This window comes from Phasianus colchicus, chromosome Z (assembly GCF_987193195.1).
Source record: "Phasianus colchicus chromosome Z, bPhaCol1.hap1.1, whole genome shotgun sequence".
In the NCBI taxonomy this organism is placed as follows: Eukaryota; Metazoa; Chordata; class Aves; order Galliformes; family Phasianidae; genus Phasianus; species Phasianus colchicus.
This window is the reverse complement of record NC_143476.1, coordinates 81,378,535-81,402,873: the sequence shown is the minus strand read 5'-3', so window position 1 is coordinate 81,402,873 and position 24,339 is coordinate 81,378,535. Positions and strand designations below refer to the sequence as shown.

General features: G+C 37.3%; 1 protein-coding gene across 4 annotated transcripts in view; it reads left to right on the top strand.

Annotated features, from left to right (window-relative positions):
• RAI14 (retinoic acid induced 14) overlaps positions 1-23,573 on the top strand; it is a 94,885-nt gene extending 71,312 nt beyond the window's left edge. For 2 of the 4 annotated variants that reach the window (XM_031608419.2, XM_031608421.2), the window contains exons 4-18: positions 3,210-3,298; positions 4,932-4,996; positions 7,428-7,485; positions 8,215-8,285; positions 9,713-9,819; positions 11,326-11,504; positions 13,304-13,332; positions 14,290-14,376; positions 15,000-15,077; positions 16,253-16,313; positions 16,653-16,771; positions 17,284-18,810; positions 19,595-19,744; positions 21,259-21,324; positions 21,582-23,573. In XM_031608419.2, the coding sequence (XP_031464279.2) occupies positions 3,210-3,298; positions 4,932-4,996; positions 7,428-7,485; positions 8,215-8,285; positions 9,713-9,819; positions 11,326-11,504; positions 13,304-13,332; positions 14,290-14,376; positions 15,000-15,077; positions 16,253-16,313; positions 16,653-16,771; positions 17,284-18,810; positions 19,595-19,744; positions 21,259-21,324; positions 21,582-21,659 (2,764 nt within the window). In that variant the 3' untranslated portion in view covers positions 21,660-23,573. The remainder of the gene's footprint in view (positions 1-3,209; positions 3,299-4,931; positions 4,997-7,427; positions 7,486-8,214; positions 8,286-9,712; positions 9,820-11,325; positions 11,505-13,303; positions 13,333-14,289; positions 14,377-14,999; positions 15,078-16,252; positions 16,314-16,652; positions 16,772-17,283; positions 18,811-19,594; positions 19,745-21,258; positions 21,325-21,581) is intronic. The other 2 variants (XM_031608422.2, XM_031608423.2) reach the window with 2 other exon arrangements.
• Positions 23,574-24,339: the final 766 nt, after the last annotated feature.

Genomic DNA, 24,339 nt, shown 5'->3' with positions numbered 1-24,339 from the left:
TGCTTACATTCAAGGGGAAGTTTATTCATGAAGGATGCAAGTGAAATGTACCACTCTTCCATGCTTCTAGATGGTGAGAACTCTAGGGTTTGGAGACCTGCAGCTTTTGCCTCAAATGTTTTAGAGACCTTATATAGCTTGTACAGAGTTACTCTGTTCTGAAATAAATGTCTCCGGGCTTCTTTGTTTCAAGAGCCTCCCTTGTTGCACACCAGTCCCCAATATCCACTACTGATGGTATTTCGATGTTGTTGATGTTTTTTTTTTTTTGGTTGGTTGATTTGTTTGTTGTTGTTGTTGTTTTGTTTGCTTGTTTGTTTGTTAGTCTTTAAACAGATGAGAAAAGAAGAAAAAAGTAGGGGGATAGTAACTTCAAAATAAAGGAGAATTACTCCTCATAGGGAGGTTTTTGTTCAGTGCTCTGTTACATACTTTGACTTACGTATGATTGTAATAGGATCGTCCCGGTCTGGAATAATTCTCTTGTATTTCATAAGCAGGACAGATTTCCAGTAAGCCAGTTCAGTTCACCAAAGAGGCAGCTAACTAAACAAGCTTCACATCTCAATCACTTTTAGATCTTCAAGAAAAAAATTGACTTTCAGAGTTATATGAGACTTGGTAGCAGTAAGGAAGGGATATGCAGAAAACTTGTGGGAGGGAGTTGTAGCAGTCCCAACACTGTTAGGCTTAGGTAACTGTGAATGAATGTGAGGTAAACCTCATTGTACTCTCCTTTCCTGGGACTCTGCAGATTACTTCTGTGCTTTTGTTAGATACTTCACACATTCTCTCAGCTTTCTCAATACCTGTTTTGCTGACAGATGATGATTCTTCATCTTAGTAATTTGGGACAAGCAGTACTTTTACTCTTTACTTGTAAATTTTTGGATAGCATGAAACTAAGTGTAGTTTCTTGTTGAGAACTTCCTTAGGAATTATTTGTGTTTGTGGGATTGATGTGTTCTTAGGTGCACAGCCTGAAAGGGGTTAAGGTTTTCTTTTTTTATTATTTTTTATGCTTTCTTTGCAGTCTGATTTTATCTAAATCAAACTTCTTTTGCTCTTGCATACTCTTGTTGCACTTGGCACTACCCTCCACAGCCTCTCTGTAAAATCTTAATGTCCTAGATTTAGCCAAGTTATTATTATTCAAGTATTTATTATTCTATGAATACTGTCAAATGTAAATGAGCAAAGTGCATGCATCATGGTGTTCCTGAAGTTTAATTGATTTCAGTTGTATTGCATGTCTACACAACTGTTTCTGAGTCTGTTTCAGTATTATTCAGTGGATATTATGTGTTGGCCAAATTAGAAGTGTTGGAATTTGTCAGATTCCTTGCTCCCTGTTCCAGCTATTTTCTTAAAGCCTGAGAAAACCCTTCTTCTAAAGAAGAATGTTAACACACAACTTTGCATTGATTAGCAGGAACGTAAAGTTTTGGGTTTTTTTGAACAACCAGAGAACAGCTAGCGGCAGTACTTTTTGTGCTTTTTGAAGTATTTAGTTATGCCTCTGTTCAGTTTGTATATGGCAGCTGTAAGAGTGTGGATGAGCATACAGAATATTTTTACATTTGCAGAGAACAGTTTGAAGCCTTAAGCACTGCCTGCCTAGTATTTGTAGGCAGCAGACGGCAAGATAGAAGGACTTCATGGAGGAAGAGAGGTGGTTGCTGTATTTGGTACAGGACTTCATTCCCAGAGCTCTCGTGTTTTGATTAATTCTCAGCTCTTTGCCACATCTTGACAGTAGGTCTTTTTCCTCTGCTGTTTTTCCAGGGAAGCTGCAAAGAAAAGCCTATAGCATAGAGAAATGGTGTTGCAGTTCACATACTCTGTGCCAGAAATACGCATTTCATTTTTGCCTGTTATTCTAGTTGTTCTGCTTAGCAGGCTAAACTTTCAATATTAGTTTTAACATTTAAAGGAAACTGTTGTCCAAAATATAAACTCATAAATACTATGAAATATCTACATGATTAGTTAGATGCCTCTTAGATTCTGGAGGAAAAAGCTTTTAACACAGAGATGTGTGGTGTTAAAAATGAACTTTTTTATAAGATGTAAGAAAACACCCCAGGATTACAGGCTTTTTCAATTTGGGCCATGCTTAGGATGATTCTAGCTTTTAATACACTATTTAACAGTAATTGTTAGAAGTGTTTTATCTCTGTTTTTTGTTTTTTTTTTTCTTTCCATTTTTTCTTTTTTTTAAACATTATTCCTAATGTGTATTAAGCTGATAATAGCAGGACTGTGGGGAAGCAGTAAATCTTCCTGTGCGTGACTCACTTATGTTGGCACAACATGTATCAGAAGGATATAAACTTCTCCATTTTCATACATTTTTTCTTTGAATTTGCTTCTCCACTTAATTAAGCCAGAAGCATGTGTATAAGATAGCTCCTGTGAATCTGGAGGTGCTAACAATGTCAAAGATGTATACTCAGTATAAAAAGGCTTGAATTAAGCATAATGTCTTTGGTTTGTTCTATAATTTCATCTTTGGTAATTTATGCTCTTCAGTGCGTCCAGTCATGGTATGGTTTGTAACCTCTGCAAACTTCTGCTGTTCAAACAAGCAGATACTTCAAATGAAAAGCAAAACCAAAAGTTGCAAAATACATCTTTAGTATAGTTTCACAAATATCCAATAGCTTTGGTATCTCCAGGCTGCTTTCACATGCACCGTCTCAGGGTTTTCGTTTCACCTCCGCAGTGAAGAAAGATTTACTCTGAAGAGGGCAATTCAGAAGCAGAACTTGATTCAGTTTAATTTAGGAACAGAATCAACTCTTAGAGGATACTGTCTGCTGAAAGAGGAAAATTAAGATTGTCCTGAGTGCGAAGCAAGTAGAGCAAAGCCAGTTTTTGTGAATGCTTTCTTTAGTAATTTCCCAAGTCCATGCATTCTATGGGGATATATTGCATCACTAAGGGTATTGGTTTAGAAATTCATTAGATAGATGCACATGAGGTATATGGCATGGGTTTACAAAACAGCAGCCTATATAAATACATGAATACAAAAGCTTTTTGATGTGCCTTCTCACTTTCAGAGCTATTATCTTCTTGGGAGGTAGTGGAGGGTTGCCAGAAGACCTAAGGACAGGAATGGGAGAACTTGCTAGTACTTGGTTTGTGAATGAAAGATAAAGAAGGTCTTAGAAACAGAAAAGTGTCATATAAATACTCTCTTCCAGTTTTCACCTGGCAGCCACGAAAGGACATGCAGAATGCCTCAGGATTATGGTGACACATGGTGCAGATGTGACAGCCCAAGATGGTGCAGGTATGCCTCTGTGAACCTACACATACAATGCAATATGCTTCATTTGCCTGTAAGTCTTGATGTGCAAATTTGGCAGTGCTGCTCCCTCCAATTCACACCACATTGTAACCTATGCAGTTTAGAAATACTTGCTTTACTGCATATAGAATAGAGATTTTTAGCCCATATGCTATAAATATCAGCATTTATAGCTGACTCCAGTAATTGCAAAATAGTTAATTTTATTAATTATTGCTGTTGATATTATTATAATTTCCCTTCTCTCTTCCCTGCCTGTCTCCTCTCCCCTCCCAGCTTTTTGGTCATTTCATTTAAGACTTTGCTTAGATTAAATCAAGATCTTGTGCTTTGCTTTTATGTGTATCCAAGCTATTAACCCCATTTAACTGTACTGAAGTTGCAGTTTCCTCAGGATTATGACATAGTGAAAATTGCTGATACAGGCCAAAGTGAGCTGAGAGCTATTAAGTGTGCTGCTTCACTCCTCGAAAGTCCTGTACCTTAATTAGTACTCTAGTAGGAGAATGATGAGAGCTGAGTTTGAAATTGGCAAACTCTTCTTAATAGATTTCAGTTGACCTATCTGTGGTCTGTGCCCAGCATTTCCTCTGTCTAGCAGAATCACCTAACTGAGGTGTCAGTACTCTGTCTTTCTTGTAATGATTTGTAAATTGGATTCACTGGGTCTGTTTTAGCCATTGCTTCCAGCCTGGTTGAATTTGTCATGAACAGAAATTGTATGCCTCTGTGAGAAAGCATCTGTGATACTGGAAGAAGCATTCAGATTAAATGTAATGATAAGAGAATATACACACCTGACATGGACTATTATTCAGCATTCATACTTCATCTTGCCTCAAGATTTATTAGTCACTTAGATAATAGTAGGTTGTCTGCTCACTCTTGAGAGTGTCAACTCTGCATTCCTTAGGTAATGCCTTTCCTGCTAAAGTCTCATTATTTACTGTGAGGTTCTTCATAAGTGGATCTCCTGTCTGTATTGATTACTAAATCATAACTCTTTTCTTTTTTTATAGATAATTTAGTCTTCTGCTGTCTTTGGCCTTTAAGATTTTTCATGTGTTGTGTAAGAAGGAACTAGAGGACAGACTGCGAAATCTTTAATCATAAATCGATAGTTAGTAAATCACTGTATTGCATTGCTAAATATGAGCTCATAGTTGCTAAGTAAATTAATAGGAAGAGGAACCTATTAAATGCAGAAACAAAGTAGTCATATGCTCTGAGTCATCATTTTATGTGTGCATTCTGTAGTTGATTCAAATTTGTCGTAGTGGTAGCTGGTGAATTTGGATGTTTTTGCTCTCCAAAATGGGTTCCTTTTTAATCAGAGGGGGAAAAAAAAGTAAAGCAGACACATGCAAGGGAGGCAGGTTTTGTCACAAAGTTTCTGTCATTCCTATATCTGAAAGTAGACATTAAGATTATCCTGTTCCCTGCCTGAACAATAGTCTGTTGTAACTATATTCTGCTTGATGTAGATTTTATTTTATTTGTCCATACTTTTCATGTGTTGATGGTCAATTAAAAATCTTGCCTTTGTTATGGAAGAGTTTATTCCAGTGTCCTTGAGTGGCTGAATACTAACTTTGCTTTGCATGTGTTGATGTAGGACACAGTGCTTTACATCTTGCAGTGAAGAACAGCCACCTTGACTGCATTAAGAGGTTACTTCAGGTAAAGTAAAAATTAAACTAATTTTGATTATTTATATATTTTTATTTTTCTTTGGTGGTTCTTCACTGGATATCAATGCATTTCCTGCTAATCATAGAATCATATAATGGCTTGGGATGGAAGGGACCTCAAAGATAATCTGGTTCCAACCGACTGCCATGGGCAGGGTTGCCAATCATTAGATCAAGCACTAGATCAGGTTGTCCAGGACACCATCCAACCCAACCCAGCCTTGAATACCTCCAGGGACAGGGCATCAAGAACCTCACTGTGACTTTATCTTATCATTACCTTAAGATAACTGCAAACATAAAGTTCATGTCTCCAGTTTTATGAGGCTTATGTTGTTTGCCTAACATCAAGACGCACATTCATGGTCTGCATCACACTCTTGTTCTGTTGTCCTTTTTTCCTGCAACTGATAGATGTTCTTGAGTTTAAGATCTTTTAGGCACTGTGTGGCTAAATGATATAAAACAGTGTGGTATCTCCTCTGAGTGGTCCACAGTTTCAGTTTTCCATATGCAGTGGCTCCAACATAGAAAGGCTGGGTCTGAAGCAGGGTGCAGCTTGACGTTTCCCATAGTCTGTGTGTCTGGGTGGGTTGGAAGTAGATGATGTATAAGAGATACAGGGAAAAAGAATTCTTCATTTGTAGTGAAACTTTGATATTGATCTAACCGAATGTATTCTGTCTGTGCAATATAAAATAATCCATTTGTTGAGTCAAAGGGAAAGAAACCAAAGTAGTTTGGATACTAAAATATGGAAATACTCAAATCCTTGGTGAAATGAGTGAAAGGACAGTGAAAAGTTAGAAATGGAGTAGAAAAAAGTGGGGGAGAAAAAGCCAAGAAAAATGGAAGAGAAGAGGAAGAGAAGATTCTTTTGACATTAATGCTGAAATTGTGTGTTAGCAAACAAGAAGGGATGTCCATCTCAACTGCGTTTCAGAAGGACAGGTAAATTCTGGTGATCAGGGTGATCAGAGTAGTGGGTCAGATTTTTAGAAACGTAGATTTATCAAAAGACTGGCAAAGAATTTGTATGAAATAATAAGCCTACAAAATAACACTGCCTGAGTGCAGCGGTACAGAAAGAAATTTGATCCTATATCTCAGCTTCATAATTGTTTTCCTCTGGCTACTTCTGGGCTCTCCAGTTCAGTTTTCACTGATCTCTCTCAATGCCTGTTACTGAACTGGGTCCAATTTCACTAATTCCTACTCATTGTATTTACTGACATCACTGCTTCTCTCCATCTTTTCTTGAACACTTGAAAGAGATTATCATTAAGTGAGGAGACTGTCCGCTTTGGGATTTCATTAGAAAAATCTACTAATTCTAGAGTAAATCCATTTAGAGCATAAACAGTGACATCAAGCTGTCATTAATTCTATCGCATGCAGCAGCATACAATCAGTGCAGCAGATGAATGTGTTTAGTACCAAATATTTGCTGCCCATTTACCTGACAGCTACAACCAGAGAATGTTTTGTTAATTTTATTATAAAATGCATTTCTAAACAAGTTTGTAAGTGAAAATCCTTTGTTAATATTCTCCAGTGCTCTTGGAGGATGCTCTCATGCTCTTTGGAATGCTTTGTTGCTTCTGTCGACTGGCTTTGTCATAAAAGCTCTTTCTACGTGGAAGAAATGTCTAATCGTAGCATAAATAATTGTTTTACACAGAATGAATCTTGAGTTTTTTAAATGAAATTTGGTAATTTACATGAAACTGTTTGCCTAGGAAATCAAGGAAGTACTGGAGGTGATGCTATACCTGAAAGTCAGAATATATAATATTTGATTTCAGAAATCTATTATTTCAGTGTGATATCTTTATTTGTCATAAACTAAAATTTTCTGTACCAAAGTAAGTCTGGATAAAGATTTGCAATTTGATATTTTTACGTTTAGTACTTCAAAGCCTAGCTTGGCCAGTAGTAACAGGTGGCTTAAAATACTACAAAATATAACTGGATTGTAGATGCGTTAGATTTTACAAATGGAAAAAAAGTGTTATTTGCTTTAACAGGAATAATTTTGGATTAATTGCCTTAGGCTAAGGTTGCTTTAGCTTTTAGTGGAATGTAAAATAGGAAGCTTTTCTGAGGCATGGAAGTCAGATTCTTAGTTTGTTGGTTTTTGAATATAAATTGTTCCAAAACAATTTTTTTTAGGTACATCCTCACCATGCATGTTTACTGTGTATAAGCTGTTAACAAGAAAGGACAGTTGAGATCAATAGAGAGTAAAGCTGTGTCTTTTATCAGTATTCTTGTTCATTTCTATTGTATGGACTGAGCTTTCTGTAGAAGCTCATAGAACTATTCTCAGACATGTTCAGCTGTCTGTTCTGCTCATCACGTGTGTTTTATTTTTTTGACGTTTCTCTAATTTTTTTTTTTCTCCTTTCTGAACTGTGCAGTATAAATGTTCAGTATACAGCACTGACAACTGTGGGAAAACAGCTTTACATTATGCAGGTAAATTCTTTGTTGAAAGCATGCACCATCTATTTTGTTATGCTTGATTTTCTCAGCTCTTGAGTTGGTATAGCTTTTTACTGATGGGAAAAATAGCAGACAGAATGGTAAACTATATTAAAGCAGGCTTTATTTCTGCTCTTTCATTCCCTTTTCTTTTCTCTCTCTATTTTAAAATTTTTGCTGGCTTTCTTTTACTAACCTTTTGATTTTTTTTTCCAATTAAATATCAACACTTTTTGAAACACTTGCATTTTTAATTTGGCAGTGAAAATTTACTTACTTTTGTAAAATTAATATATTATTGATTAATTGAAGATTTGAGTAGCCGAGTGTTGCATATCCATTCTCATAGATGACAAATTCTGGATATTTTTAGATAAATACTCTGAATATTGAATTTCAGTTGATTACAGCCAGCAAATACACTCCTGCATTTGCAAAGCCGTTGAAAGACTTGAAAAGTAAGACTAGGCTGATTCCGATTTCAGTGTCTAGAGATTATATGTTCTCGTGTTAGTTTGGACTATAATGTCTGTTTTGTTTCTGCATACAGCTTGCTCTTCGTCCTATTTGTCTTTCTTACCTTCTTTCTTAAAAATAGATAGATACAGTTTAATTTGTTTTTCTTGAATCCCAGTATTATGCTACAGTATTGCAAGCGTAAGCGTGGAACACGAATTTCAAAAAATAAAGTTTAATGGATTTTAATGTTTTTTCTTCTTTTAGCGACATGTGGTTGTCTTCAGGCAGTTCAACTTCTCTGTGAACACAAATGTCCAATTAACATCAAAGATTTGGTATGTACCTCTTTGTGCTTTTCCCAAAGTTTTACTACCCTCCACTTCAATCAAGTTCAAGTACTGCAGTTGAAACTATTATTGCTTTTCTATTTCATTTTGAATTTCTCTGACAATGCTCCTTTCATGGCTTTCCATAGCCATGAAACTCACTGGTGGCAAGGTTTGCTGCTAGTTAAATTGCAAGATTTTTAGAAGTAGCTAGAATTAAATTGGGTATATTTAAGACATGATTGTTGACTCCATTTACTCCAGTAGGCTTTGAGAAAGACCGTTACGTGGGCCTTTCAGGTACTGTGAAATGCTTAAGGAAAATAAAACAGAGTATGTTAAACCTGGGGGAAGAAATATATTTGGTGTAGTGTAAAGGCTAAGGGACAGTACAATGGCTAGCACAAAACACCTAAAAACAATCAGATCTGTAGTGGCAATTGCCTCTTAGAAAACTCTGTTACGGGGATCTGACAGAAATTAGAAAAAAAGAGAAAAGAAAAGGAGGGAGGAGGGAAGCATTAAAATATCTATCTTTTTTCAAAATTTCTTTTTTTTAAAAAAAAAAAAATTATTTTGTTTGTTGAGTGTTTTGGAGGCTTGGGATCTTTCCTCATCTGGTCTTTTTGGTATATTAAGACAAACAAACAACAATCACAAAGATTAAAGCTAAAATTTCAGCAGATGTATTTTAAAGACCAAAAAGATTTTCTAATCATTAGAAGAGAAGGCTGTGGGAAAATCTTTTATGTCCTTGACTACATAATGAGTGATCGTAAAGAAGACAGTGACAAATTGACCTCAGAAATGATGACAAGCAGCGGTTACAATTTGGGCAGTGAAGCTAGTTGGGAAATTCCAGTTACGTATTAAGGAATAAAATAATTCTTACCACGCAGTTGGTGAAACACTGGAAATGAGACTGAGACATGCTTTCTGTGTCCTTGGACATGCTTAAAACCTGTTCAGACAAGTCTCTGAGCAGTGTACCATAATGTGAAGTTTGCCTTGCTTTTGACTGAAGACAAAGAGGAAGAAACACCGCATAATTTCTAAAGGCGTCTTCCAGTACAGTTATTCTGCGATTCTATGAAATGTTGCAGTTTTGCCTAGTTCTCAAAGTTACCCTTTTGTTGTGGAGATACCTAAGGTATTGTACAGTTGCAAAATCACTATGTTGTAGCATTAAGCAAAGAGAAAAGGGAGTACAGACAGCAAAGAGCATTCCTATTCTCGATGCTTTGCTGAGTGAATCCATCCCCCAAGGTCAAGGAAGGAATTAAATAAAGCCAGCTACATTTATAATACACAAGAAAAATATACAGTGCCTTGTTTGTGCTGTGTAGAAGAAAAGTTCATATCTGACCTTTAAACCTCAGAGTTGTATTTGTAAGTTGTCAAATTATTGTTTATGGTTTCTTTAAATGCATTCCTAGGATGGGAACATACCTCTGCTGCTTGCAGTACAAAATGGCCATACAGAGGTCTGTAAATACCTTCTGGATCACGGAGCAGACATCAACACAAGGGATAAAAATGGAAGGTACAGTAGGTTAACATCACCCTGTTAATTCTTTCCTAAGGCTGACTGTCAAATGAAGTTCCCTACCCAGAATAGTCATTACATGAAACAATGTCCCCAGTACTAGAGAACGTGAATACTAGACATTGTTGAGAAGGCTTACGGAATTCTGCCCAATGAGAAAAGCAAAAGAGAAGCTAAGTAACTCTAAACCAAAGTAAACTGTAAGCTTTTCCTTGTGTTACCAGAACACCAAATCCTATTTTAAAATCATTCCCACAAGAATCTAAATGATAGCATTCTAAATGATCGAAATGATAGCAATCACTTTGCACATGTCCCACATTTTCAATGCTGCTCTCTCTGTTCTTCGCCTGAGTTAGTTTTGCTGACTTAAATCCTAAACTATTACTTAGAAGTGACATCCATGAGAAGCTCTCATTTCTGCCACAGCAGCAAGAAAAAATACAGTAGAACTATATAATGGAGATGCTGTCTTCTCAAAAGGTGCCATTTAGAAACTTACTGCATTAATAGACATATAGTATGTCATAAATATCTGGTATTTCATAGTATTGTTTTTAAATCAGAACATTGTTATTGTGGAAAAATGCACTTGTTTTGATGATACTGATAAAGTTTCATAAATGTTTGCTGAAACTGAAAAGGTAGAGCAGGATGCTGAGAACACTTGGCACTTACAGTTAGTAGCTATTCTCACTATTATGTGATACAGTGCCCATACTGTTCTTCACAAACACGTGAGAGGATAAGACTGGGCCTAGCCTAGTTTATATGAGTTAAAAGTTTTATTAGTCCACTTTTGTTTTAAGTTAGTTAAAGAAAACCCCTTTGTTTTCTTGGTTGGTTTGAATGGCCTCGCTGGTACTTTGAACTTGAGGTGTTACCTGCTCAAAAGTAAAAGAGATAAAGCCTTTTAGGTAAACACTCCTGTATGTCATGCCCACTGTTGGATCTGGCGCTGTCTAGCTGCCCTGTGGTGGAGAGGGCACTGGTTGTGCTCTAAAGAGATTCTTTTTGTTGTTTTTCTTCAAAAATAGGGCAAGGTTTAAGGTGAAACCCACCTCACAGTCTCAGTGAAAAGTTTGGAGAAATTTGTTTGGCTTTTGGAATAACAGCTCTCTATTTTACCTAAAAGCAACATGTGAAATGTAGACAAATGAAATAAAGGCTTTTGTGTTGTAATTGGAGTGAGTGAAATTTGATAATCTGACTTTATTCAGCAGCCAACTCTTAGCCTCAAGAACCCATTTTCAAAAATGTTTGTAAACATGTGCAAAACCATAACAGGTTTTTGCAGAAGGTCCAGCTGGGATATATGAGGAAGGAGAAGGAAGGGTAGGAAAGTTTGTGCAGAGAGATGATGGTTACTTATATACTTCAAGGCACATGGTGATAAAATCTTGGTCTTCATTGCACAATGCCTGTTACATTTTTCTCCTGAAAAAATGAGCTGCTGCTTCAAAAGTTTCTCTTGACATTTTTATCCTTGTTTCTTTTGTCCAGAACTGCTTTGATGATGGCTTGTGAAGCTGGTAGCCTTAACATGGTGGAAGTGTTCCTTAGGAAAGGTGCAGATGTCAGTTTAGTAGATGTTTTTGGACAGAATGCGCTGCATTATTCCAAGATCTCTGAGAATGTGGGAATCCAGAACCTGCTGTCATCAAAAATATCTCAGGATGTTGGTACGTAAGAGATTCTGATCTGCAGTTTATATCTTTGAATTGGCTACTTCTGTGTGTAGCAACAAAGAAATTTACTTCATGGAGTAACTTCATAGAATCACAGAATCATAGAATGGGCTGGTTTGAAAAGGACCCAATGATAATCTAGTTTCAAACCCCCTGCTATATATAGAGTCACCAACAACCAGACCAGGCTACCCAGAGCCACATCCAGCCTGGCCTTGAATGCCTCCAGGGATGGGGCATCCACAGCCTCCTTGGGCAACCTGTTCCAGTGCCTCACCACCCTCTGTGTGAAAAACTTCCTCCTAATATCTAACCTAAACTTCCCCTGTTTCAGTTTAAAACCATTCTCCCTTGCCCTATCACTGTCCACCCTTGTAAACAGCCATTGCCCCTCCTGTTTATACGCTCCCTTCAAGTACTGGAAGGCCACAATGAGGTCTCCCCAGAGCCTTCTCTTCTCCAAGCTGAACAAGCCCAGTTCCCTCAACCTTTCCTCATAGGAGAGGTGCTCCAGCCCTTTGATTATCTTAGTGGCCCTCCTCTGGACACGCTCCAAGAGCTCTGCATCTTTCTTGTGCTGGGAACCCCAGATCTGGACACAGTACTGCAGATGGGGCCTCACAAGAGCTGAGTAGAGCAGGACAATCACCTCCTTCTCCCTGCTGGCCACTCCTCTGTTAACACAGTCCAGCACACAGTTGGCCTTCCAGGCTGCAAGCACGCACTGCTGGCTCATGTCCAGCTTCTCAACTACCAGGACCCCCAAGTCCTTCACCACAGGGCTGCTCTCAAGGGTTTTTCATCCAGCCCAGGTGCAGCACCTTGCACTTGGCCGTATTGAACCTCATTAGGTTCTCATGGGCCCTCTTTTCCAGCCTCTCCAGATCCCTCTGGATGGCTTCCTTTCCTTGCAGTGTGCACTGCTCAGCTTAGTGTCGTCTGCAAACTTGCTGAGGGTGCACTCAATTCCATCATCTGTGTCACTGATAAAGATGTTGAAGAGCACCAGTCCCAAGACTGACCCCTGAGGGACACTGCTTGTGACCGCCTCCATCCTGACGCAGAACCATTGATCACAACCCTTTGGCTGTCACCAGCCAATCAGTTCTTAACCCATCAAACAGTCCATCTTTCAAATCCACACGTCTCCAATTTAGAGAGAAGGGAGTTGTGATGGACCATGTTGAAGGCTTTGCAGAAGTTCGGATAGATGACATCCATCACCTTTCCCCTGCCCACCAATGCCGTCACTCCATCACTTGAAAATTTTCAAAAGCTGTCTTTGTTGATAGGTCTAGCTGAAGCTTCCCAAACCAGGAAAAAGTGACACTTGCTCCATGTGGTTATTCTCTAACATGAGATAAAATATTCAGCAGGGCAAAAAGAGGTGTTCTAAAGAAGAACAAGGCAAGCTGATGAAGAAGCATGATGAGGTATTGCTTAGAATTTGAAGTAGATCCTCTTTATTATTTGAAAAATTAAGTTCAGCTCCTCAGTAGAAGAGTTCAGAAGGAACTAATGTGGAGAGGGAGTTATGGTCAAGCTATAACAGATTTCTGAAATAGGAAGCTGAGGTAAAGAACAGTGAGAGACTACAGTAGAAGCAGGATTATCACAATGTTTTGAATTTTGTATCAGCACATCAGGATAAAACATGAACGGAATTTTGAAATACTGCTTAGATTTCAAACAAATTCAAGAAGCAAACAATGGCGTGGGAAGTAAAGCTGGGAGATGATTTAGAAATGTAACTTTGATAACTGCTCCTACTTCTGCTTTTTTCTGCTTCACAGATGCAAAATCACCAACAAAAGCAAAGCAGGTATGTATTCTTTTGGACTTAAAAATATTTTGACTATACAGGCTTGTAACATAGGAAAAAATATTAACTGACTTGACTAGCAGCAGTAGTAAATATCACTATGAGATGTACTGCTAGTGACTACTCTGTAACGTGAAAAGTTTTTGTTGCTTATTTAAGAAATGTGTTTCAAGAAATTCATTTTTAGATTTAGCTTCCCTCTGTAACAGTAGCCGTCCTTCCCAGTGACAGAAGGGACGGAAAATGCATGTATATGTGCACTTATGTACCTGGAAAATGTTCCACCATTCTCATGTATAAGACTTGGCTTGGCTCTTCAACTCTGTCTCTTCAAACTGTAGAGAAAATGATCTAGGGAAAAGTCTCTTGCTTCCAAAGCAGATAACTGAAGGTTGTCCCTAGTTGCATCATACTATGGGAGATATATCTTAGAAACTCTCAGCAGATTTAGACAGTTGAATACATGCATTATCATGATATCTTGTAGTGCAAGTGTCTTGTAGAACTGCTAGTGGCTGAAAATGGGATGAGGATGTCATTGATTGATTTTTTCTCTAAATGGAGAAGTTCAGTGTTTCAAGGAGCTCAGGCACAAGCTGAAGGAGAGGGAAGATGGTAATTGTTAAGAATGGCATGACTGGACTAAGAATGAATTTACAGGAGTATCTGAGATCATTAGTGCTAAGCCTGTTGTCAGCTTTGGCTTTTTCACTAAATCTTATTTGTTTTCACTGAAGCATGGATTACAACAGAACAGGTTCTTATTGTCAGGCATGTTTAATATTTTTGTGTTAATAAGGATATAGTCTTTACAGAGAGGATAAAGGAACTGCATGAGCTGCTGAAGTTGATATTAATGTGGAATTTTATTTTATTTTATTTTTTTGTGAAACAACTTGCTCGGACTTTACTAACCAAACTAACAAACTTACCTTTTCTGGCTGGTGGAACTTTCAGCATGATCAAGGCTCTAAATTAAGTTCAGAAAGAAGTGGAACTCCAAAAAAACGCAAAGCCCCACCTCCTCCTATCAGTCCTATGCAGGTAAAGAAAAGACCAATCTTGAGACACTTTTAGGGGATGAAGAGTGTTTTAACCATTATGTGAATAATGTGGGCTCTGTCCTCTTATTGTATATACCTTCTTATTGTGAGTGCTTCTTCAGACATTAAGACGAAAATGCGTGTTGGTTAGGTTGAATGAGAAAATATAGAAATATAGAATGGGCTGGGATACAGCAGTACAAATTTTACTGTATAGGTGCTTCTTCCATCTAAAGTTGAAGGTCTTGTGGTTTTGTAGACGCAGAAGTGAATAATTTCATATTTTTTATATCTATGTACATATATATCCGCATTTTTATACGCATATTTACAAAGGATAGTAAAATACTGAAACAGATTTGTATGGTATCAAAATGCAACTTCACATTTGGTTTTACAGTTAGTCTCTATCTGTTACAACAGCTACTCTGGAAAAGTGATACTGGCTCAGAAGAGCACTGAATAATTAAATCTGCTCTTTGAAACTTACCCAGAGTTTTGACAGAGTTTTCTTGAGTGCAAGGAAAAGTATTCATGCTCATGTATATGTCTATATATAGCACATGTTGAAGGATTATTCCTATGAATGCATGCGTGTACTTATTTATACAAAATCTTTTACAGCTTAGTGATTTGTCCTCTCCACGGTCATCAACTTCGACTCCTATGACTGGAAAAGGACAGGCTTTCTTTGCTGACCAAGTATGCAAGATACCAAAGTTTTTTGTTCTTACTAAGTGGGGGGAAAGAAAGCGTAGTACTTTAATAATTTATTTTGTTGACTGCAGAATTTCCTTGAATTAATTAGCTAAGTTTTTGGAAGAGAAAGAATCCAAATCTGCAAGGGATGTTTTGAAAGTAATGCCTCCTATTTGTTTCTGCTGAAACAACAACAGTTACAAAATGCACAGTATACAAATTCTCATCTACAAAACACTATTTTTTAACACAGTCACTACCATTACCAGTGCATCTTTGCCAACTATGGACAAGCACCTGCATGCCCCATTCATAAAAGTCTGCACCAGCAGATGTAATCCATTGTCACTGACCCCAGTGCTGCAACAAACCACCTGCCACCTCACTGTGCTCACATCCACTGTTTGGGCTCCATAAACTAAATGCTTATGTGCCAGTGAATGTCAGTGTGTGCCACTTTTTTCCTCATGGAGGAATTCAGTGACACACCTTTTCTTCATCCACACTTTCATGTCAGATGCCATTCTGTCAGATTGCCCCTCTGCTGCCCCTCTGCCCCCAGCAACATCATGTGATGGTTCAGCCTGTACTGCCATACCACCAACATCCACCTCTGACATCATAAGCCAACATAATAAAATAGAAGGCATTACTTTTAGTGCGATCCTCATATTTCCGTATAATTTTACAAAGCAAATGTGGATTACTTCACTATTTACTAAATATCTAAATAGAATTATTCGTAAGCTAGTAAAGTATGTAGGAATATGGTTATGGAATATTAATGGTGTGAGAGCTCATTAGCTAATACCAGTGAGGTACATGAGATTATGTGATGCAAAAAGCAGAGTCACAAAAAGTCATCAAATACTAGAATGTGTGCTGTCTGGTATTTTTCTTATAGTTTTGAAGATTTCTTTTTAAGTACACTACAGTATATTGCAGTCATTTATCACAGGGTCTGCAGCTTTTCAAACTATCTATGAGACAGTTGACCCAATTTCATTAATATTTAATGAGTACTGGCCACCTGCCACAATTAAACAGGACCCCAGAAACAAAAGAAATCCCTCGTGACAGATTTCTTCCAGCAAGATTTATGCTATCGATATTTATCTTCTGTGAACTGTTCAACTTTTATCTGCTGTCTGTGAAAGTATTTTCTTCTGATGTCTCAGCAGGAAGACTTCAGCTCCTTGCTTCAAGATAATAAAGACAGACTAAGTGACAGCACCGCAGGTATATGATAAAGCTTAATTCTTATTTTCATACTTAATTAAGCATTTTGAAGTTGTGTGAAAAGTTTAAATCTGGTCAGAAATCTTCTGTGCCTTTCCACTTAGAATGTGAGCTCCAATAAGTGCTGCAGTAACATTCTGTAATTTCACTGCCAGTTCCCACCAATACTTCCTGCTTGTACTGGTTCTCCTAACAAATTTTTGGGAAAATGTCCACTTGTTCACTGCACTTAATGGTCATGGAAACAAACTGTTTAATTTGAAATGCAGAATAACTATCTATCTCTGGGATCAGTTCAGCTTTTAAAAGTTTTGATCTTTTTTTTTTTTTCCTTCAAAGGTGCTGACAGTTTGTTGGATGTGAGTTCTGAAACTGAACAGCAAGATCTACTTATGCTGATGCAAGCAAAAATTGCTTCTTTGACATTACACAATAAGGAATTACAGGACAAATTACAGGTAGGGTATTCTTTGCTGCTCTAATGCTTTGCTAATTTTTGAGCAGAACAAAGTGCTCCTTACCAATTTAAAGAGATGTACTGTGAAGATAAAAAGATCTTGTTGTGGTAAGGTAATGGAAGTGCTCTGTTCTGGAAGGATTAAAATTATTATTTTGATATTCTCATTTTTACCTTTGTTTACTACAATAATTGCATTCTAAAATATACTGATAAGAATTGTGTTAGCAGAATTTTAATTTGTGTAGCTGTGATTATTAGTTTATTGAGATCAGTACAGACTTTCAGAACAGGCTGGTAGTTACAGCCTTTGCCATCCCTCACTGTAGATGATAAAATGGGACCACCTGGATTTTGAGTTCTCCTGCAGATTGCTTCTGTTGAGTTTTAATTACCCATCTCTGTAGGATGTGGCAAGAATTTCTTGCATACTCTATTATAAAAAAGGGAAAACAAAAAGAGCACCATGTATTTGTTCTAATCATGCATTTGTTTGGATTTATTTTTGCACAGGAAAGAGCACCTAAAGAAGTGGATTCTACCATAGATTCTTATCATTCAACCCAAAAAGAGTTTGATCAAACTGCAGATAGACAAAGCGAGTTCTCAGCTCAGGAGCTGAAGTCTACTATAAATGCCACCCAGTCTCAAGAAAAGTTGACAAGCCCCAGTGAAATAAAAACAAAGTACCTCCAGGAAGAATTAAAGGATGCACAAAGGAAATTAGAGAATTCTGAAACCAAAACAAAGCACTTAGAAGCTCAGGTCCAGTCTAGAGTCCCAGAAGCAGATCATTTGAATAACGCACACATCTCCGAAAATGGCTCTGATCCTAACCTGAAAATCCAAGAAACTCAAAACAAGAATGAGGAATCGGTGAAAGAGGTTTTAAATGTACAAAAGCAAGTGAAACTGGGTCTTGTTTCCTCTGAAAGTGAAGAAACTTGTTCCGAGATGAGTAAGTTGAAGGTTACATGTGAAGAAGTTGAGATGCTTAGGCAAGAACTGAAGAGAGCCCTGGAGGAAAGTGAAAGACAAAAAGAGAAAGTGAGAGAACTACAGAAGAAGTTTGAAGAAAGAGAGCAGAGTGTTACAAGCAAACTGTCTGTGGAAGAATGTGAGGAATTAAAGAATTCATACTGTTCAGTTATTGATAACATTAATCAGGAGAAGGCACTGTTGATTGAGAGGTACAAAGAAGGACAAGAGGAAATTAAAAGGCTACAGGACAAGCTGACAAATCAGACACATTTAGAGTCTAGTACTGAATCCGGAGAAATGAAAGATGCAATGCACAGAATGATAGATGAGCTCAACAGACAACTTAGTGAATTGTCCCAGTTGTACAAAGAAGCACAAGCAGAGCTTGAAGATTATAGGAAGAGAAAAACTCTAGATGATATAGCTGTGGACTACATACCTAGAGATGAACATGAGAAGCTGATGCAGGTAACAAATTCTTTGAAATACAAAGCAGAGAATGAGTTATTAGAAATGAAATCCCAGTACACAAAAGTATTAGATGAAGCAGAAGAACTAAAGCAGCTGTTAGACACTCAGAAACAAAACTCATTGCCAATTGCTGAACACCAGCAGGTGATGAATGCACTTAAAAGTACTGTAAAGGAAATGGAAGAAGAAATAAATGAGCTCAAAGAATTACTTACCAACAAGGAAAGTGAAGTAAGAAATCTACAGAAGGAATTATTAGAAGAAAAAGCTGCAATTAATGAAGCAATGGTACCCAGGGCTGCATATGAAAAACTCCAATCTTCATTAGAAGGTGAAGTTAGTATTTTGTCATCAAAACTGAAGGATGTAATCAAAGAGAAGGAAAATGTGTCCTTAGATGTTATGCAACTGAGAAATGAAGTTTTGCATTTGAAAGAAGAGAAAGAAGGTATGCATAATCTGCTTGAAGCAAAGGAACGTGAGGTCAGTGGTCTTCATCAAAAGTATCATCAAGCTCAAGAAGATCTTCTTGAAATGAAAAGATACTCTGAAAGCTCATCAAAGCTAGAAGAGGATAAAGATAAAAAGGTTAGTGATTGATGCAGCAAAGTAGTACATGAATCCATACTACAAAATACCAGATGGGTCATGGGTTACCATAAACCGTGTATTGTGTCAGGGGTCACAGAGTAAAGAAAGAATCTCTACTGTGACAGTACTGTCCCTCAAATCTTAGCCAAAGGAGTTTTTCTTTGACATATTTGATTTTATAGTTATCTTCCATCCCTGTAGAGGTGCACATATTTCAATTCATGTCTTTTAACTTCTGTTCAGATTAGGTTCGCAGTGTTCATGTAACTGAAGTCAAAGAAGTGTAATGTACAGCAGAAAAAGGCTCCCCAGGAGATAGGGAAACAGAAGATAACAAAAAACAGCAGAAATTAACCATTTTAAGTTTACTGTATCCTGACTTGTATCAGGTTCTATCAACATGATGACTGTTTTTCTTGTGCAACAACTGTATCTGTAAACATTTATTTATGAAAAGTTATGTGTTTTGCAAGTTGTGAATAGCCTGTTTGTATGTTGCTGTCTTGTGTTTAGAAGCCACATCTGCTAAGGTTGTAAATATAGCCTTTGTAAATATTGTTCAGATTAATTAATACATTAATTAATACATTTTGAATGACTGCTGAGAGTGAGCTAGAGAAGTGTTATAATTCATTGCTTATGCAGTGTCTCTGCTTTCCACTGAGTTTTCACCTTTCCCCAGCTCTTTCAGTTTAAGTCCCAAATATCCCAAAGAATAAGATTAATGAGAATATAGTATGCATTCTGGCATTTAATGAAAACCCATTTTTCACCTTTCTAGATAAATGAAATGTCCAAGGAAGTCAGCAAATTAAAAGAAGCTTTGAACAGCCTTTCTCAGCTTTCCTACTCAACCAGTGCCCCCAAAAGACAAAGTCAGCAGCTGGAAGCATTACAACAACAAGTGAAACAGCTGCAAAACCAACTGACTGTAAGTGTAATAATTCACAAACCCACTGTCACTCTCAGTTCTCTGTAGATGTGCACACCATTCTTAATTGTGCCTTACTTAAAATGTAGCACAACGACTACAAGAAAGAGTTTTCATCCAGAGATTTTACAATGCTCTGAAACACTTAAAATTCTGCAGGTCACTTATGAATTGTTCTTCAAAATTAATCTAATTAAAGAAAACTATTTTCCTGTATATATTTCTTCAGATCAGTAATGGAGGAAAGTGCCTGTACTCGTAATACAAAGTAATGATCAGATCTGCTGTTGAGATTCTGATTTGTGAAAAATATGGCCAACATGCTGTGGATTAGAGTTTTACTTTTTCTCAAGATCATTTATTATAAGCTGAAATCTTACTGTTTTTGTTTTTAAGCTAAAATAAGTTTGACTTTTTTGGAAGAAAATAGCCCTTGAAGGTGTGAAGCTTCAAATCAAGCAAGACCATGTGTTTATAAGGGAGAACAGTTTATTTTCTGAAATTCTGAAATGCATAGAGAGTTTTAAGATTGTACTTGTTCATGCATGCAAGGCCCAGTCTTCTAAGTCAGGTTACGGCTATTTTCAAGAGCTTGCCTGTCGAAAGCAGCATAATCATTCACTTTAGATGAGATGAGAAGAAGGTATTTCTGGCTTTTCAGGAAGAAAGTCAGGCAGATGGAGGAATTAACATGCACATAGTCCAGAAAGAAAAGAAAAAAATCCCTTGCAGTGGGGAGAAATAATTAGGTAGGTAGCTAATAGGTATCTTCTCACTAAAAACATATCAAACTGTGGGTGTCTCTTATTCCAGTCAAGTCTGTAAAGAGCCTTCATTTCCTGTTGCTCAAAGGCCAGGAAAGTACTGTGAAGTGCAGATGTACATTGTGTTAGGGCAGTGGATAGGATTTAAAACAGGACAGAAGCATTCGTCCCTTCTCTTACACTGGCTTTCCCAACAGCATCTGTACAAACATTTATTTAGAAAGACTGCTTCTGGTATATGGCAGTCTGATCATGACAAAGAAGGTTGGATTTCCCTGTTTAAATGTATAGTAGTTAACACAGAATTTAATGGATTAAGACATTTGGAAATGTCTCTTTCCCCAAGAAGGCATTTGCTGACAAAAGGGTTACTGACATTAGGAAAAGCTCCATTGCAGCCAAGGGTTGGTTTGTCAGAGTATTGTCATCTTTTCTCTGCTTTGTTTTCTGATAAACTTATAAACAGAGTATGATCTTATTTCACACCTTTACATCAGTGGTTCTTACCACTGATATCATCTTAGCAACTTTTTGGTTGGTACGATATGAGGCGGGTATGATTACAGCATTTCTGTGGATTGTTTCCCAGCAAATGTTGTTTGAGGCAGCTAGAAGTGTCTTTCATATGGTTTTCCATGCATGCGTTAGATGATTACTCATATCTTTTGCAGAGCTCCATACATCTGGGTGGGGATTTCTGAATTCAGCAGTTCTAAATGCTCTGTGACTTTCTGCTTAACTATTTTCTAGGAAACGAAGAAACAACATCAGGAAACAGTGTCAGTTTACAGGATGCATCTTCTCTATGCTGTGCAGGTAAGGCTATGTGTTACTGGTTATACAGTGCTGGTATTTTAATGGCAGATGTTTCTGCTGCAGAACTATTAAGAACATTGCAGGCTATATTAAAGACATACTGCCCCAAACATCTGACTGATTAAGCACAAATGTATCACTGCTGTCTTTTGGGAAATTGACGTAATTACTCTACCTTAGAAATAGTTTGCAAATCATTTTAAAAATCAAGAAATATTTTAATTCAATCATCTTTTCTTCTTTCTTCCCTTGTCTAGGGTCAAATGGATGAAGATGTCCAGAAGGTGCTTAAACAAATTTTATCAATGTGTAAAAGCCAATCACAGAAAAAGTAAACAAAAAAGCAAATCTCCCCATTTCTATTAATACTTTATGGGTGTTTATCTAGATTTGCCTTAACGTAAGATTTAAAATTGGCAATTTGCTGCTTTTTTGTTGTTGTGTTGTTTGTGAGGTGGATTTGTTTGTTTCTACTACTTTCCATGTGCATCTGCTTTAGCAGCAACTAAACACATGCCTGCTTTTCATATCCAAAATGCAAGTATGTTCTTCAGACTTAGGCCACTCCATGTCATGTTTACTCTGAAAGTACTTTTTAGCTTCCTCCAAGAGGGAGGTTAATCTGGAGGCAAGCACTCTTGTCACCTGGAAAATGGTGAAATTCTCCATAAGGACTCCTGCACTGTGTATAAGCTGCATCTTGTTAATGGGGATATTTTAATTGCTTGATGGTGCAGCACTTAGATTCCAGACATTTTGCCACATGCAGTCTCTGGCAGAGCAGAAGTGAGCCTTGCAGCAGTGAGTAGAAGTAGATCTTTATGGTGAGCCGGAACATCCAACAGCTCTACTTAGAAACCTAATTTTATTTAAGATTAGCACACCATAATGTGGCTGTCCCAACCCATCCAATGCACTGAGTACATAAAAATCCTACCATGCTTCATGATTTCCCTGAATAAACAATTTATTTGAACTTAAACTATTTCAAAAGATAAAATAAGTAGTTTATTGAAGTTGTCTGTACAAGCAACTAATTATAATAGGTTTAGCTATCTATGCAAGTGTTGGCCATGAAGCTCAGGAACAAAATCAGAACATATGCTTTAGACAAGGGATTCTAGTGAACACAGGATGTTTACAGTGAATGTTAATGCCTCATACTTCCTAACCTCACTTTTGTAAAGATCTTCTCTTCAGTCTATTTTTATTGGCCCTCTAGTTAATTTTTTTTAATAACTAAACCATTTTTTCTACGTGATATTTGCATTAAGCTTATTAACAAATATTTTTAGGTAATCGTGTATTAGAATTTCTTTTTATACCCCCAAGTATTCAATAACAGCAAAGCACAGAGAAGTGTTCTCAGTTCGAACAACATCTGTACAGAATAATAGACGTGTCTGTCAGTGTGGTCCAGAGCAGTGAGGTGTCAAATGCAGTTCAGCCTGATGTGTCAACAAGTATAGAAATGATAGGTAGAGAACTCCAGAAGACATCAAAAATCCCTGTATTTTGTTTCTAGAGGCCAGGGGTATCAAGAATGTCAGCACTTTCAGATTTAGAAGTCAAATAAAAATGCCCAGTGTAGTTTAGTACGAAATTAAGAAAACATTTTCTAAGCACACACTGCACTTGAGGGTATAACCATTTGACCGATCTTGCAGCTTCACTGTGGTATTTGTTTTCTCCCTGCTAGTGGATGCATCTCTACTAGAGAAATCTCCAGAGCTGTATGAAGTTAATATAGAGACATAACAGGACAAGAGCCAGCAGTGCCAGAGGCTGGCTGGACTCATAGTGTACTTATATCAGATAATTCCTAACCCTGGCAAAACTAAATTGGATTTTTAAAACAAATTAACAAACAAAACATGCCTTTGCATCAGTTAGACATTGGTGTTACTTTCCTTGGGTGGTTTAACTAGTGCCTGCTTATTTTGGACAGTATTTTCTAGTTAGGCGGTTTTGAAAATTCTCCGAAGAAATGTGAAAAGAATTTTGCTGCAGCACTTCAGAATGAACAACAAAATTTTAAGCATGCTACTGCTGCAAAGTATAAAACCTGGTGAACCATTTTGTAGGTTGCCTGATGGATTTAGTCTTCTACCGTGTTTTGGTTTGTATATTTATTACAATTATCTTTGTGGAATACTGAAAATTATACACTACAGCATAGCAAGTTTCTTTATATGTAATTTACAAAAACTTTCCTTATGCAGCAAATAAACTATTTCCAGTTTTTTCATCCTGGTTCTTTTTATGACTTCAGCTACTTTTTTTTATTGAGGGAAATCTTGCTACAGTCACTGCTTTACTGTAGTACAAATGTGTCCTATATTCTATGTTTAAATAACTATCAGATGTGCCCCTTGAATTTGCAACTTTGCAATTAACTCTAAGCTGTTTGGTGGAACAGAATCCACTCCAAACCCTGTGCAACCAGTTTGGCAGATTGTGCCTTGTGTTGGATTGATAGGCTCAGAGTTCTCTCTCACATTCATATCCTGCTTAACTAATACAGTTCTCCCATTCAACACTGGACTCATTCACAGAATCATGGGTTTAAAAAGACCTTAGACAAGTGTCAGAGGTGGGTGAGGCCCCCCATCTCTCCTTTATCACTTGGCGCTTCGCTCAGTACACGGAACTACAGTGGAAATGTATTTGTGGGCATGTCTGTATGGGTGTGCACATGCATATCTGTGTATGTGAACTTCTCTGTACATATCAGGATTGACTGATACTCTTTTTATCATCTCTCACTCAAGCTTTATTGGAAAAATAAGTTTTTTCAGTAACTAACTTGCTAATTATGTCTTTTTGTCTCAGGGCAAGCCACATAAATGGCAGGAATTGCACCATGTTTTGCAGTATCCTGAGGGTCAAGTAGCTCTTTTGACTGTGTACAAAATTTCTCTAAGCTTCTTAGTAGTGTATTTCTTTTGAACAAGAGTGCTGAAAGTGAGACTGCTGTACAGAATAAGTACAGTGAGATCACCTGGCAGGCCAGAT